Source organism: Cariama cristata, unplaced genomic scaffold, assembly GCF_000690535.1.
Source record: "Cariama cristata isolate BGI_N322 unplaced genomic scaffold, ASM69053v1 scaffold22245, whole genome shotgun sequence".
Lineage (NCBI taxonomy): Eukaryota > Metazoa > Chordata > Aves > Cariamiformes > Cariamidae > Cariama > Cariama cristata.
The window spans coordinates 16,546-29,495 of NW_009619634.1; the positions used below are offsets into that span (position 1 = coordinate 16,546).

Genomic DNA, 12,950 nt, shown 5'->3' on the forward strand with positions numbered 1-12,950 from the left:
CTCTTGGCTCTCCAGGCACAGCTGGATGCTACCCAGGCCTGGTGTGTGAACATGTATCACAGCTCTTGCATCCCTCCACAGCTGGGTCATGCTGTTCCAGGTGTCCCTCCCGCTGCTGGGGGCGGGGGGTGGGGTGGGTCACAGTTTAACACTCGTAGTGTAGTGCACCAGTACTCCTCTGTGTGACACCAATTCATTAAAACCACCAGAATACATGCTGGTTTGACGTCGGGCTGGCTTGTGACTACTCCATGCCTGGGGGTTCAGGTTGCAACAAGTTCAGGCCGTGACACCTGCAGTCATCATCCATGGGATGTGGTTGCCTGCAGCTGGCCCAGTGCTGGAGTGCTGGAACTGTCATGGGAGCAACGTGGCAGAAAGGTCAGTCTGGCCAGTGCAGGGGGGGTTACGGGAGGGAGCTGGTACCAGAGGATGCACTGGGCCACCTAGGGCCAAAGCCATTTCCCTGCACCCCCGGTGTGTTGCCTGTATGCACTGGGGTGGGGGGTTACAGGGTTGGGTTTGCTCTGCAAATGGCACGCTGAGTTCCTGTGCTGGAAAGCCCACAGGCAGCTCCCCTTTCCCCCATCCCCAGTAGGGAAGCAGAGCTTCGGCTGCAACTGGACCAGAGGCACAAACCCACTGGGCTGCAGGTGAGCCGCTCACCCAGAGCTGGCCAAGCAGCCACAAAGACTTGCCCAGTCCCACCTGTGAGTCCATCTCTCACGCACAACCCTACTGCAGCCCTGCCACGCGCCCAGCTGTCCTGTCCCAAAAACTGCCAGGTAAAACGGGTGAAGCAGAAGTGATCAGCAGTCAATGCCTTTATTAAAACTACACCACTTTTAGATAAACATTTCAGTTTAAGTTTCCAAGCGTTATCACTGGCCTAACTAACGGGAATGGTGGTGTTGGGATCACCAACACCAGCGGTTCATGGGCTGGACCCTCAGCTCCGTTGTGCGGGAGGAAGGCAGCCAGCCAGCCTCCGGCTCGGGCTGCGCTTTGCCCCAAGCCAGCTGCTGGCAGCAGCATTAGCTGGAACGTGCACATCCCTCTCCAGAGCCAAGTTAAGTGTTTCTCTTCTGTCAGTGCAATAAATACAAGTGCGTCAAACATAATTTAAGTGGCACAGTTAGCTTACGAGTATCATGGGTGAGAAACCTCAGGGACAACCACGCTACGGCAGAAGAATCTCGGTACAAGAACAAGCTACTGTCTGCTTTGCAACTAGTATGAGCCTGCAGATATAACTTGGATGCATGCTGAGCAGTTTATACTACGCTGTACACCCCTGAACGGACCCTTCAGGCAGCACAATTCACTCTGAGCACTACTGACTAAACCTACAGCACCCAGTATTGTCTGTATAGACTGATGGGGTGCAAAGTCCCTGGCCAGACACCAGAGTCAGCATTTGACCCTCTCCCATCTCAGTGCAGAGCTTGTCGGTGGCATAAAACAGTCCCCGTGGTAGCCCCAAGCAGGGCATGGACATCCCCAGAACCTCTCCCCATGGGAAAGGCTCATTTCCACTTCTGCCTCCTGGACAACGTGCTCCAACCATGGCTGTGCGATGGGCTGAGAAGCGTTACTGGAAGTGTCTGGGATGCCCAAAGCACAGAAGGGAGGTGGAGGGCAAGATGGGGAAGGACACCCCAAACTTATTTTTGCATCAAGAACCGCATACCCCTGCCTGCTTTTAACTACAGAGGAACAGTGTAGCCACCAGGAAGAGGAAAACCTGACTTAAGGAGTTAAAAGGCAGTTGAGGAAAAAATAAAAACCTGCCCTTCCCACCCAAAGGAAGCACATGTCTGGGTGTGTAGAGGGAGAATGGAAGACATGTTGTTCATGGAAGGGCGACATCAAGCAAAAAAGTAATCTCATGCTTTCCAGCTTAAACTCCCAAGTTTGCAATTTATCTACATAACTTCAGTCCTAAGAGGGAGTGCGTGTGACGAAGGGGAGGAGCTCCACAGAGGATGGCAGGGATGGAAGCAGAAATTATGTTCAGAAGGAAAAGGGTACAGAAAAGATAAAAGGGCACTAACCTTTTCCATTAAATAGATGTTTGAAAAGAAATAACAAAAAAAAAAAATCTTTCATTTTATTTCCAAATGTGTGCAATTAGCCCAACACTTGCAACATGTTGTGACTGAAGAGCTAAATAAAAATCTCTCACCACCTGAATCTTCCGTGTGTTTGTAATTACGGCCACTTAGCGAAAAGGAAAAGCAAAACATGTATTTCCTAGAAAAAGAACACCTCAAACTCAAGTGAGACAACCGTGGTATGGAGACACAGCAAAAGCCATTCGCCTACAAATGAGTCTCTATGTGATCCAAAACCAGCAGCAGTGTTTAAAAGTGAAACACCCTTGGTCATGACACACGTGTCCTAGGAATGTCTGTCCTCAGCGGTACCACGCTGGATTGGCCAGGCTTTGTTGTGCTTACATTTGTCACGGTTTGGTACTGGCTTCTGGGCTGTTATGACCCCTCTGTCCAGGTCAACAAAAAGAAGCCAACAACTTCTTTCTTCTACCATCACAGACGCTGATGCCGGGAGCTGGAGTTGCCAAGGGTAGACATCAGGACCAGAGTGGGAATCCCTGACCTCCTCTAGTGCCAGGGATGGAAGAATGGCAGACTGACCCACAGGGAGCAGGTAGGAAAAGGAGAGGGAGGAAGGAAAGAGGAAAAAAAATCTCTGTGCTGCCAAGCAGCCAGTCTTCAGTGATGATGCTCATGTTCAGATTTTCCCAGGAATTCCCTAGGAAAGGAAACAGCACGGCAGTGACACTCTGCTGCACACTAGTCTTCCCATTCCCCTGGCAAATACGAGGGCTCGAGCATTCACAGCTACAGGAAACAGCACTGAGCTTTGCTCTCACCCCTCAGTGGTTCCCACTGCCGACAACTCTTCCAGAGCATCCAGCTCACAGCAGAGATGAGCAGGAGAGGAGAAGTACTCCCAGCTTTCTCTGGCTCCCCTTCCCAAAACTTGCTTTGCACGGAGATGCAGAGCTTTGACTTTGTGCTAAGCCAGCCTCAGTATCTCACGCGCTCTAAAGACCAAAGGGTCTCCCAAAAGAGCTGCCCAACACAGGGGCCTGTTACACATCTCTCTTGCTCCTGGGTGCATGTCACAGTGTGCCCCAAAGCCCCAGGCCACCCCCTAAGCCAGAGGAAACCCTGGGTTGTTACCGCAGTATTCGAGGTAGCTCTGGACTCCTGTAGATGTACTTGTGCCGGTAGCCGAGGTCTGTGTGGAACGGAACAAACTGCACCTTGTAGTCTCGGAAACTCCGTGACGTCGCAGCGATGTTGTAAAGCTGAGTCCAAGGGGAGGCAGGTGAGGGACATGTGTCACTCCAAACCAGCTACCCCTACCAAACCAGCTCCCCTCTCAGGTGTGGGTTATAGGCCCTGGCTTGACCAACTTTGCTAACTCTAGCTCCGCTTCACTATTGATTTGCCACCTCCGACACCACAGAATTTGGAGTCCCTTTGGGCTACGCACTTCTACAGACACCTCCCTGTTGCTGACTTTTTGCCTGGCTGGGATGTCATTCCAGTCACACCAGTTCCTCCCACCAGATCAGTTTGCACAGCCACATGTGTACCTTCTTTCCCAGATGAAATGGCACCACTGGGTCATCTTCAGCATGAAGGATGAGCAGGGAACAGGAAATGTACTTCACGCTGTAAAAGAGACGACAATGTCACAACTCTAACATTGCTCTCTAACACCAACACGCTTGGATTTTCAAGGAAAGTGCGATGACAAACATGTCCAGTGGGTTATTAACTGCAGTTCAGATCTTGAAGACACTATTATCTGGGCACCATTCATTTGATCTATAGAAAATTTACTACTGAAAGGGCATCCTTGTGAAAACTATCTTGCTGCTTAGACCAGAGAGAAGTGGCTCACCCCACTGCAAAGCATCATCCCCCAAGGTCTGGTTTGGTGTCAGTACTGGAAACCAAACTCACAAATGAGCTCAGGCTCTTGAATGAAAGGCTCAGTGAAAAGAGACAACGTTATTACAGGCAGGGTGGCCCATGCAAATGCACACCAGAGAAATCTTCCCACACCTTCAGTGTCCCAATGCTACTGTTTAACACGTACACTCAAAAAGCATATATTGTCCTTATTAAGAATGATTAAAAAAGAAAGAGCTCCACAGTGCAAAGCTGTGTTGCACTCAGGGCTGCGAAAGTAACCGAACTCCCTTCAGCGAGTATAATGCTTCAACAGGGAAAAAAAAAAAATACAAAAGCAAGAGAGTACAGCCTGTCGTCTGTCCTCCTTGATGCTTGCCATGGCTCACTGCAGCCACAGCTGAAACTCCAGCAAAGAGGGAACTCACTTCTCATCGTTTGCAAATTTAATTCCACTTGTCGTGATGGGGTCAAGGAAGAACCAGTCAAACCCAGGGAAGTATCTGTAGATCTGAGAGGAAAAATTTGCATTAGTGGCAGGCACCAGCAGGACAGTTATACAAACAACAGTAACGGGGCAGGCCACCGCCATCCCAGGAAGATCCCTTGGCTGCTGGCTGTGCTTTCTGCAGTGAGATGGTCCATGTTTCCACCAGCATTATTTTTCCTCTCCTGTTTCAGGCTCATCTTATCAGCCTGCTCAGGAGCAGGCTCTCTGGGTGCTTGTATGGTCAAAGTCTCTGGATATCAGGCTGCTGCTGGCAACAATCTTCCTGGAAGAGAGCTTTATCCCAGGGAATCTCACCAGCCCAGCAGCATCCAACACCCGGGTGTTCAGAGCCAACTCGCAGCTGTGCCAAACGGAAGAGATGGCCACATCAGCATGAACTCACCAGGGAATCCATGCAAGTGCAAAGGGACCACGGGGACAGGGTAGCAACCAAGAAAATCCCAGCTTTGCCATTGCTTTGCTCACAGCCCACAAAATAGCCTCCTGCAACAGAGAAGCTACAGCACAAGAAGAACGGGCTGCCCGTTACCGAGAGCAGAGTCTGTCTTCCCCTCCCTACATTTATTGCCTTTTCTGATCCCAGGTTGTTTTTTTTCTTTAAGCAGACTCCACACATGGCTCTGGTATTGCTTATCGTACCAGTGCTCCCAGGAGCTGCCTTAAGTACAGGTCTTTACCCGTAACGCTTATAAATATCGCTGCTGCCCCACAAGTCATGCAGTTAGCTCAGCTACACCACTTCTGAAGGTTAATTTCTAAGCGTACAATTACATGCCACTAGCGTGAGAGCCACTGTGTACTTGCCACAGAAAAGGGGTGACTTCGCGCCTCCTCCCGTATGTTGGTGAATGGAGATTCCAGTATCAGGGCATCCGGGGGCGTTTCTGAAAAGCCGAAAGCAACGTGCTGAAGTGCAGGGGTACAGACAGCCAGCAGGGTCAGGGTCTGCCTTACAAAAGCAGCTGCCACCATGGCACACTAAGGACAGCCTCATCACAACCGCAAACATACACGGAGATCTGGGACGGCAGCAGGACCCAGGCTGGGTGGGAAGAGCACCCATCTGTCAGACTTACCTCTCTCACAAAGGCGTCTCACTAAATTTGTTGCAACCCTGGAAAGAAGAAAAATGAGCATTTAAATCTGGCGCAGGGCCTCTGCAAAGCACCAGGCTCTAGGGGTAGTAGGTAGCAGAGGTACAACTCAACTGCCGTTAACGTCGAGCCCTCACGCCCTCTGAGGTCTGGGCGGCCAGTGACCTGGGTTCCCACGGGTCTCCCATACCCAACTGGTGTCTCAAATAGCATCAGGTGCCCACATTTAGGTAAGTGAACAAGTCTAAGGAAGCCACACACCGTGTAGCCAACTTGGAAGGATCTCCTTTAAGGTGGGTCTCAGGCTCTCAGCGTTATCTGCAGCTGGGTGACGCAGCCTCTTACCCCCAGACCATGAGGGCTGAGCGAGAAAGAGGGGAATGCAGGGGTACGGGCAGAAGGGTGCTGTGTTCCAGGCAGCTGGAGCGCAGGGTCCCAGGGTGACACTGCAAGGAGTTCCCATAGCTGGGTCAGAAAGCAGCATGGTCTCCTCCATGCATCTCCCTAATGGGACAGGGATATTTCCAAAGTTGCTGAGTCCTCCAAGCACAGCATATTTCAAAAAACCTCAAACTCCAGACTGGCTACGGTCACCAGGGAACTCGGCTGGGGAGCACCGCCTCGGCTCACTCGGATTGAAGTGCATTGGGAAATGTCACGAGCATGCTCTGACCCAGAAAGGGATCCTGAACACAGCAAAAATTTAAAGGAAGAGCCAAAGGAAAAGTCTTTGCACTCTCTCAAACAAAGCATGATGTTTAATCTCACAGCAATGAAGAGGCACTATCCCGAAATACCTCCCTGTACCGGCAACACATTTGCTGGCCAGCAAGGCAAGCTGTTGTGGTCTCAAAACAGTTTAATCTGCCCAAAGCTCAACTTCACAGTAAGTCTTGTGTTCGCCCTCTGCTCTTCTGCAAACCAAGGAGGTAAGAGCACATGCTGCCTGCTAAAACCAGACAGCAATGGAAAGGGAGGAAGCAGGAAAGGAAAGTTAAAAACATGAAGGCAAAGGCACTTGACGCTTTGAACTTCCTTGTGCCAGGCACGACCATATAAATGGCACAGATGGTCAGCAGTGTAGTCACGCAGGCATCTACACAAGTACCGATTACACGCGGCGTGTTTGCCAGGGCAGGAGGAAAATGTTTTTTGAGGGCAAGTCACATGCACGTGCAGCTGGTCTGAGTATCAGGGGAGCCCGATGTTCTGCTCTGAAGGACGCATCGACATAGGTGCGCCACAGGGAGAGATCAGTGCAGTCCCACTTTCTCTCCCCTTGGTCAATCTGCATTATATTATTCTAAACGAGCGTCCTTTTTCCAGCGTAACCCTCTGAGCAATGAAGGTTCGAGATCAATTACTGCAGAGTCATTCACTGTAGCCCTTCTCACTCTGTAAAGTGCAAAGGGGAAGCTACTCTGCAGCAATTATGCCACAGACTCCAAAACAAGCCAGCCTGGGGATTACAGCAAACAGCACCTTCATACAAGGGCAGTGTTTGATGTTTAAGTCCCATTGAGATTTGATGCTTACCCTGTACCCAAGGAGTGTCCCCATATATAGACAGCGTTGTCTCCGCTTCTTGCTTTTATCCAGTCGAAGACATGAAGGGCATCGTAGGTCATTCCCATCTCTGATGGGCTGCCTATTGAATCGCCCCAGCCTGAAACACAAACAGTCCTTCTGAGAACCACACAAACTGATCAGCAAAGCCAGCCAGCTCTTCCCACACAGCCCATCTGCGACTGCACAGGGACCTGGGACACGGACAGTTTATTTCACTGCGCACCTCTACAATTTGGCGCTGAAAGCTCCTATCGATCCGCAGTCATTTAAACAAGGTAACTGCTGGCTGCCAAGGAGTTTTTGTGGATTTACTCAACAACAAAACCAAGAGCTGGATCTCAAACACTGCCACATTGTGTTCTTGCACCTACCTGTCTGCAACAGCTCAGCTCCCAAACCTTAGCTGCTTTTGTATGCACGTAACCAATTCATAAGTGGAGTCTCGGTGTAAGAATTGAATGCTTAGGGTCAAAACCCAAGCACGTTTCACAAAGCTGTTGCCACATCAGTTTGTCCATGCTGTTCGATCAATGCCCTCAAGCAATTTTCCACCCTCCTGATTATTCTGGCTCTATCGCTATTGCAGCACGTCTACACATCTTATGCTAAGCAGCAAGCATCCCACATCCCTTCTGATACCTAATAAGCAGCCAGAGAAGCAGCTGCCAGCAGGACTGAAAATCAGGGCAAGCTCCTACAAATAAACCTCTCCCAGATGTCTTCTTGATAAAAATGCAGCGGATTAATTTCTTTCCCATATCTCTAGTGGCATTATGCTGCAGCCATGGCTTAAACACTAAGAAGGGAAAAAAAAAAAAAGAGCAGCAGATGCTTGACTGCTGGTGGCACAGAGTTGCAAAATGGTCACAGCTTCTGCCGAGGACGTCACCAAATCATTTACTCTATGTCTTATCTCACCTATGACCTTTTAAAAAAGAAGTGCAAGTATAGTTCCCTGAGTGACCTCAGGAAAGTCAATTAGGTCATATCCAAAAGACTACATCTAGGCAAGCTTACTAGTTTCCACATGTGCACCCCGAGGATGCTGTAACTGGATGCTGTGACCATGGACGTGCCTGGCTCACCCTTCTGCTCCTTAGCTCCCAAATCAACGAGCCCTGTGCCCAAGGACAGGTAGGAGCCAGAGTCCACCAAGCTGGACATCGGGAAGCAGTGCTACACAGGAAAACACTGGAAAGAAATTTCTGGAATTTCTTTGGATACCCATGAGGGGAAAAAAAGCAGTAATAACTACATCTAATTAGCTGGCAGCAAGGGTTTATAGAACAACAGCTCCCCTGAGATCAAAAAAAAAAAAGCGCAACTTCTTTGTTGCTTCTACAGAAAGAGATATCTAAAAGTGTTTCACAATAAAAGAAGCCCACATACCTCGATAATCAAACGTGACCACGTGGTACCCGAGGGAGCTGAGAACCTGGAGGGCAGAGAAACATGCAGAAACCCATCACAGAGACTTGCACAGCAGCCGAGCTCTTGCCTCAGGCCAAGGTGCAGGGATCTAATTTAAAACATTATCACCCTGACACGGTAAAGACACAATTTCCAGCTTTTCAGTGTAGCAGGCACAGAGCTTTTCCAACACTAATCATCTCAGCCCGCTGGTTTTACTCTGTTTGTTTCCTGGACCTTGTATCAGGCTATCTTAGATATTGATTTTCCCTTTCAACAGCTTTGCCCTTAAGATCTGCAAATATCGTACAACTGTTTCCCCTACAGACACTTGCAGGTTTTCCAGTGAAACAGTACAACTGCTTCATTTATATTATTCAAATTGGCATAAAACGTTAGTATAACATATAGGAGCCTGCTTCGGGTTTCAGAAGGCTTAAATGTATACATCCAAAATGTGCAATTGCTCTATCACAAAGATTTATGTTACAGCCAATGGTAATCCTAACAATATCTGTTAAAAGCAAGTAAAAATACCCAATGTTGGATTAACTTGCTCGGAAAAAGGGCCTTGGTAAAAACAATGCTAGCATTCCAAGCTACCATTGCTCGGTATGAACCTAACAGCTCCGTGGTAGGTAAAAATCAACAAAAAGTCAAAAAAATATTAAAATGTTGTTGCTCTCATGGTCTATGTATGATACATGATTAAAAAAAGCAATCTTAGTATTACACTATCCTGTAAACCTTCTAATGGACAAAAGGAAACCATCTCATATGTAAAACCAATACTTTATTTCTAGTGTAACTGAAATCTTAACAGCCTGAACAATTACTGTTCTTATTTCAGATCTTATTAGTACTGAAAAAAGAGAAAAAGAGGACAATGTAGAAAAGAGGGGTGTTCAGGTAAGTTGGGAACTCAACTCCTTTGCTGGGAGGACTACGATGGTGGTAGTTTCTCCCATTTTCCTCTAGGATCCATCTGGGACTAATATTCCTACATTTCGGACATGCACTGGATGTTTCTTTCTCTTCACTGGTCTGTGATTCCACGTTACATCCCAAATTACTTTTTGGGGCGTGTTCAATATACATCGGACACGTTCTCCGTTCTCTCTAAACCCAGTTTCGCCTAGCTCCCAGACCTGCATCCGTGCAGGCAGCGCACAGCCCAGGGCTCTCTGGGGTCAGCCTGTGCCCCGTTCCATGCACGCTCCTACTCGCGCTCCTCTGCAATCCCCTGCGTCCCCATCTCCGAGGTCTCTGCTGTTGTACCAGGTCTGTACTCTTCTACACTCTACCGCCACGCCGGGTGTCACCAGCGTTTCATTTGTCACGGAGTAACCGTTATCTGTAACTTGTACCTGAAAATACTACAGCGATGTTTTCCCCTATAACACTATCGTTATGAGAATTGTTGCTGTTTGTATTACAGTTATGGCTACGTCAGGTAATTATACAAAGCTCAGCAAAAGTAAAAGCAGCTAGCCAGTGACCATCTGGTTGTTAGACAATTGCTTTTATGGCTAAACAAGCTCAAAACAGAGTTCCAGGGAGCTCCAAAACAAGGTCAGAAGCAGCCTTACAAGCCTTAGCTGTGTTACGAGCAGTGGCAATACTGTATGCACTGGGTTATCAGGCTGCAACTTCCCTTTTTGACAGTCCACCAACTGCAGGCTATCACTCACTAGTCCAGCAAGGGTATTGCAAGCCCTCCCGTGGCTCAAGGCTTCTCACCAGGACCAAACAATGAATTTTTTCGGAGGCGTTTACCCTTTCAGCTTGCCTCATGATAGCTTGCAGAGGTCCAAAAGCAGTGCGTAGCTCTTCATTGTAATGTGATCTCATTACTCGGTTGCCAAGTGTTTGATTTTATAGCCAAAGCAGCTTGCACAAGGAATAAAATTGCTATTAAGACAACCACTACAGGATACAAAGCCAAGTTCAAAACTTCTATAGGAGGGACTGCAGGCAGGAGCAGAGCTCGGTGGTTTGGACCGCACAACACTGTGGCAGATGAGATATCTGCTTGGTGTGCAACATCGGTTACCTTCAGGGCTCGTTGTACCACAAGCTGGACTTTCAGCGTTAACAGTTGGGTTAGCGTTCGTTGCAATTTTTTTAAATAACACACCTAGTGGTACTGGAACTATCGCAGCAGACAACTGGAATGATACCTGTAAGGCGAGCGTTACTTCTAAAGGAAGAGTACAATTTTAACCTTAACAAGTTATGTATACAGATATTGGGTAGAGTTATAAACAGACAATTTACAACCATTTAGGGGCACACAGTGTGCATACAAGTACAAGTGGAGCTTACAGAGAAAACTGACACCTGACTGGAAATGGAGAGAGCATGTCAATTGTCCCACTAGGATCTCAATGGTCGCCTGAAGATGGAAAGCCAGTAACTTCACGTCTGTATCGCACAGTTTGCCCTGACGCTTGCTGGCACCTCATCAAGACTAACACGTTACATCATGCTCACCCTTACTGCACTTGGTCATGTTCTTTCTTGGCACTAGCCGTGGGATTATGCTACTCCACTACCCCTCTTTTAATGCCATTTTCCCCGCTAACAGTTATTTGGAATTTATATTAGCAGATGCAACTGCAACAGCTTCAAAGTCACTCAAAGCTCCGGTGCTTTTTGCTATTCAGGTCTCTTCAAGCTATTTCTCTTTCTCTTTTTTTGGCTCTAAATCCTTCAAAGGGGTTCCCTTGGAGGTGACAAGGTCTGTACTGCATGCACTTCTAGGCTTTACAGCAGAGGTATTAAATATGCAGTTGTTCCACTCTGGGATCTGCATTCACAAGTTACTGTTTCTTCAACATCCTCTTGCAAATAACTATGCCAATATCAGAGAGAGATGTGGTTACGTCTATATAACATCGCCGTACAGAATACCACTGCAACCTATATAACAACAGCAGACTAATCAGGTAAAATATTAATTCATGAATTAGGTGCTGCAGGACAGCTGTTTCCATCAGAATCACTATCTACCATTTTTCATATGTTCATTTACATATTGGATCCACTGACTGGATGTGCAGAACAAAGTTCCTTCTGGCAAAGTTTGGTTTTCAGCTTTACAATGTGATTTTACTGCTAAGATACCACATACAAGCTAGCCTTTTCTGGGCCATTAAAAATTATTTAACCTGTTGACAATTTATCTGTCTTCTATGCATGCATTGGCTGCATCTCTTCTCAATTGAAAATAGATGCACTTTTATTTTAATTAGCAGCTGCTACATTTAAAAACAGATTTTTACCATCCTCTGTTTCTTCTTTAAAAACACGCTGAGTTTAACACATCCATTGCAATCATGCACACAGGACTAACGCTTCATTTTCAAAGTATCCCAGTTCCACCAGAGACTTTATTACTCAACTATTCCTTCAACTTCTATCTGCTTAATTACTGATAAACACTTAACTGATAATGTTCTCAATTCAAACTTTTTTTTTTTCTTTTTGATCTCCATCCTAGATTTCTTTTGCTTATACTCACGTATACTTTGTACCTGTGCTGTTAGGGCTGGGACTCACATCATTCTGGGAGCTCAGCCCCTGCCGCAGCAGAGCATCACTGTTCACCCCGAGTCACTCTTCCTGTGGTCGCTCTGCCTTCTTCCACCTGAATATTCACCTTATCCCTCTCTGTCTTCCTGCAAATAGCCCTTCAGCACCTGGTTCTCCCCCTGTAGGGTCATTTTATGTTAGCAATGAACTGGAGGGTATTTTGAGAATGTAAAAAGATGTGGGAAAAATGCAGAGAGTTATACAAAGTAGCAAGCTTGTGGAACAAGAGATGGATACTTGAGGAACAAGAGATGGATACTTGTGGAACAGCAGATGGATACTAGGGGAACCGGAGATAGATAAAATTAAGAAATAAAATCATAGTAACAAGGCAAGACAAAGAGCTTGTATGCTAGACAAAGAGCTTGTGTCTAATTTACGTAGAAGTTGCACACAGCATAAGCACCTATCTGAATCTTTTCTAAAAAGCATGACAGTCGTGTGAACAGCACTTGTAACCAATCAGAGCTTGAGCAAGAGAGTGTACAGAAGTAGAAAACATAATATAAAGTGTAGCCTTCTGATTAATAAATCACTTCTCTGATCATCATATTGGTGTGCTGAGTCGTCCGTGCCTCACATGAAAGGAGAAGCCCACATCCCCCTGCATTTACCTTGTCACACCATCGGTCTGACCTGCACCACCCACCACCTGCACCTCATACCTGTTGAAGCCCACCACAGAGCAGCCTCCAGCCTTCCTTAACACCAGTCTGAGTCTGAACCCCCAAGCACAGCTGTACTCCCAAATCCTGCCACTCAGCATAGCCAAAAGCAGCAAGGAAACATCTGAGACGGTGGCCATGCCTGGAAAGAGGGTGG

At 47.4% G+C, this 12,950-nt stretch overlaps 1 protein-coding gene across 1 annotated transcript; it reads right to left on the reverse strand.

The window, feature by feature from the left end:
• Positions 1-2,096: 2,096 nt before the first annotated feature.
• ABHD12 (abhydrolase domain containing 12) lies at positions 2,097-8,559 on the reverse strand (the record flags this gene model as incomplete). The annotated part of the gene is made up of 8 exons (XM_009701322.1): positions 2,097-2,775; positions 3,210-3,337; positions 3,629-3,707; positions 4,379-4,461; positions 5,266-5,345; positions 5,538-5,575; positions 7,092-7,221; positions 8,514-8,559. Coding segments are annotated over 8 exons (624 nt in total), but the record flags the coding sequence as incomplete, so codon positions are not given.
• Between the last annotated feature and the right edge of the window lie 4,391 nt (positions 8,560-12,950).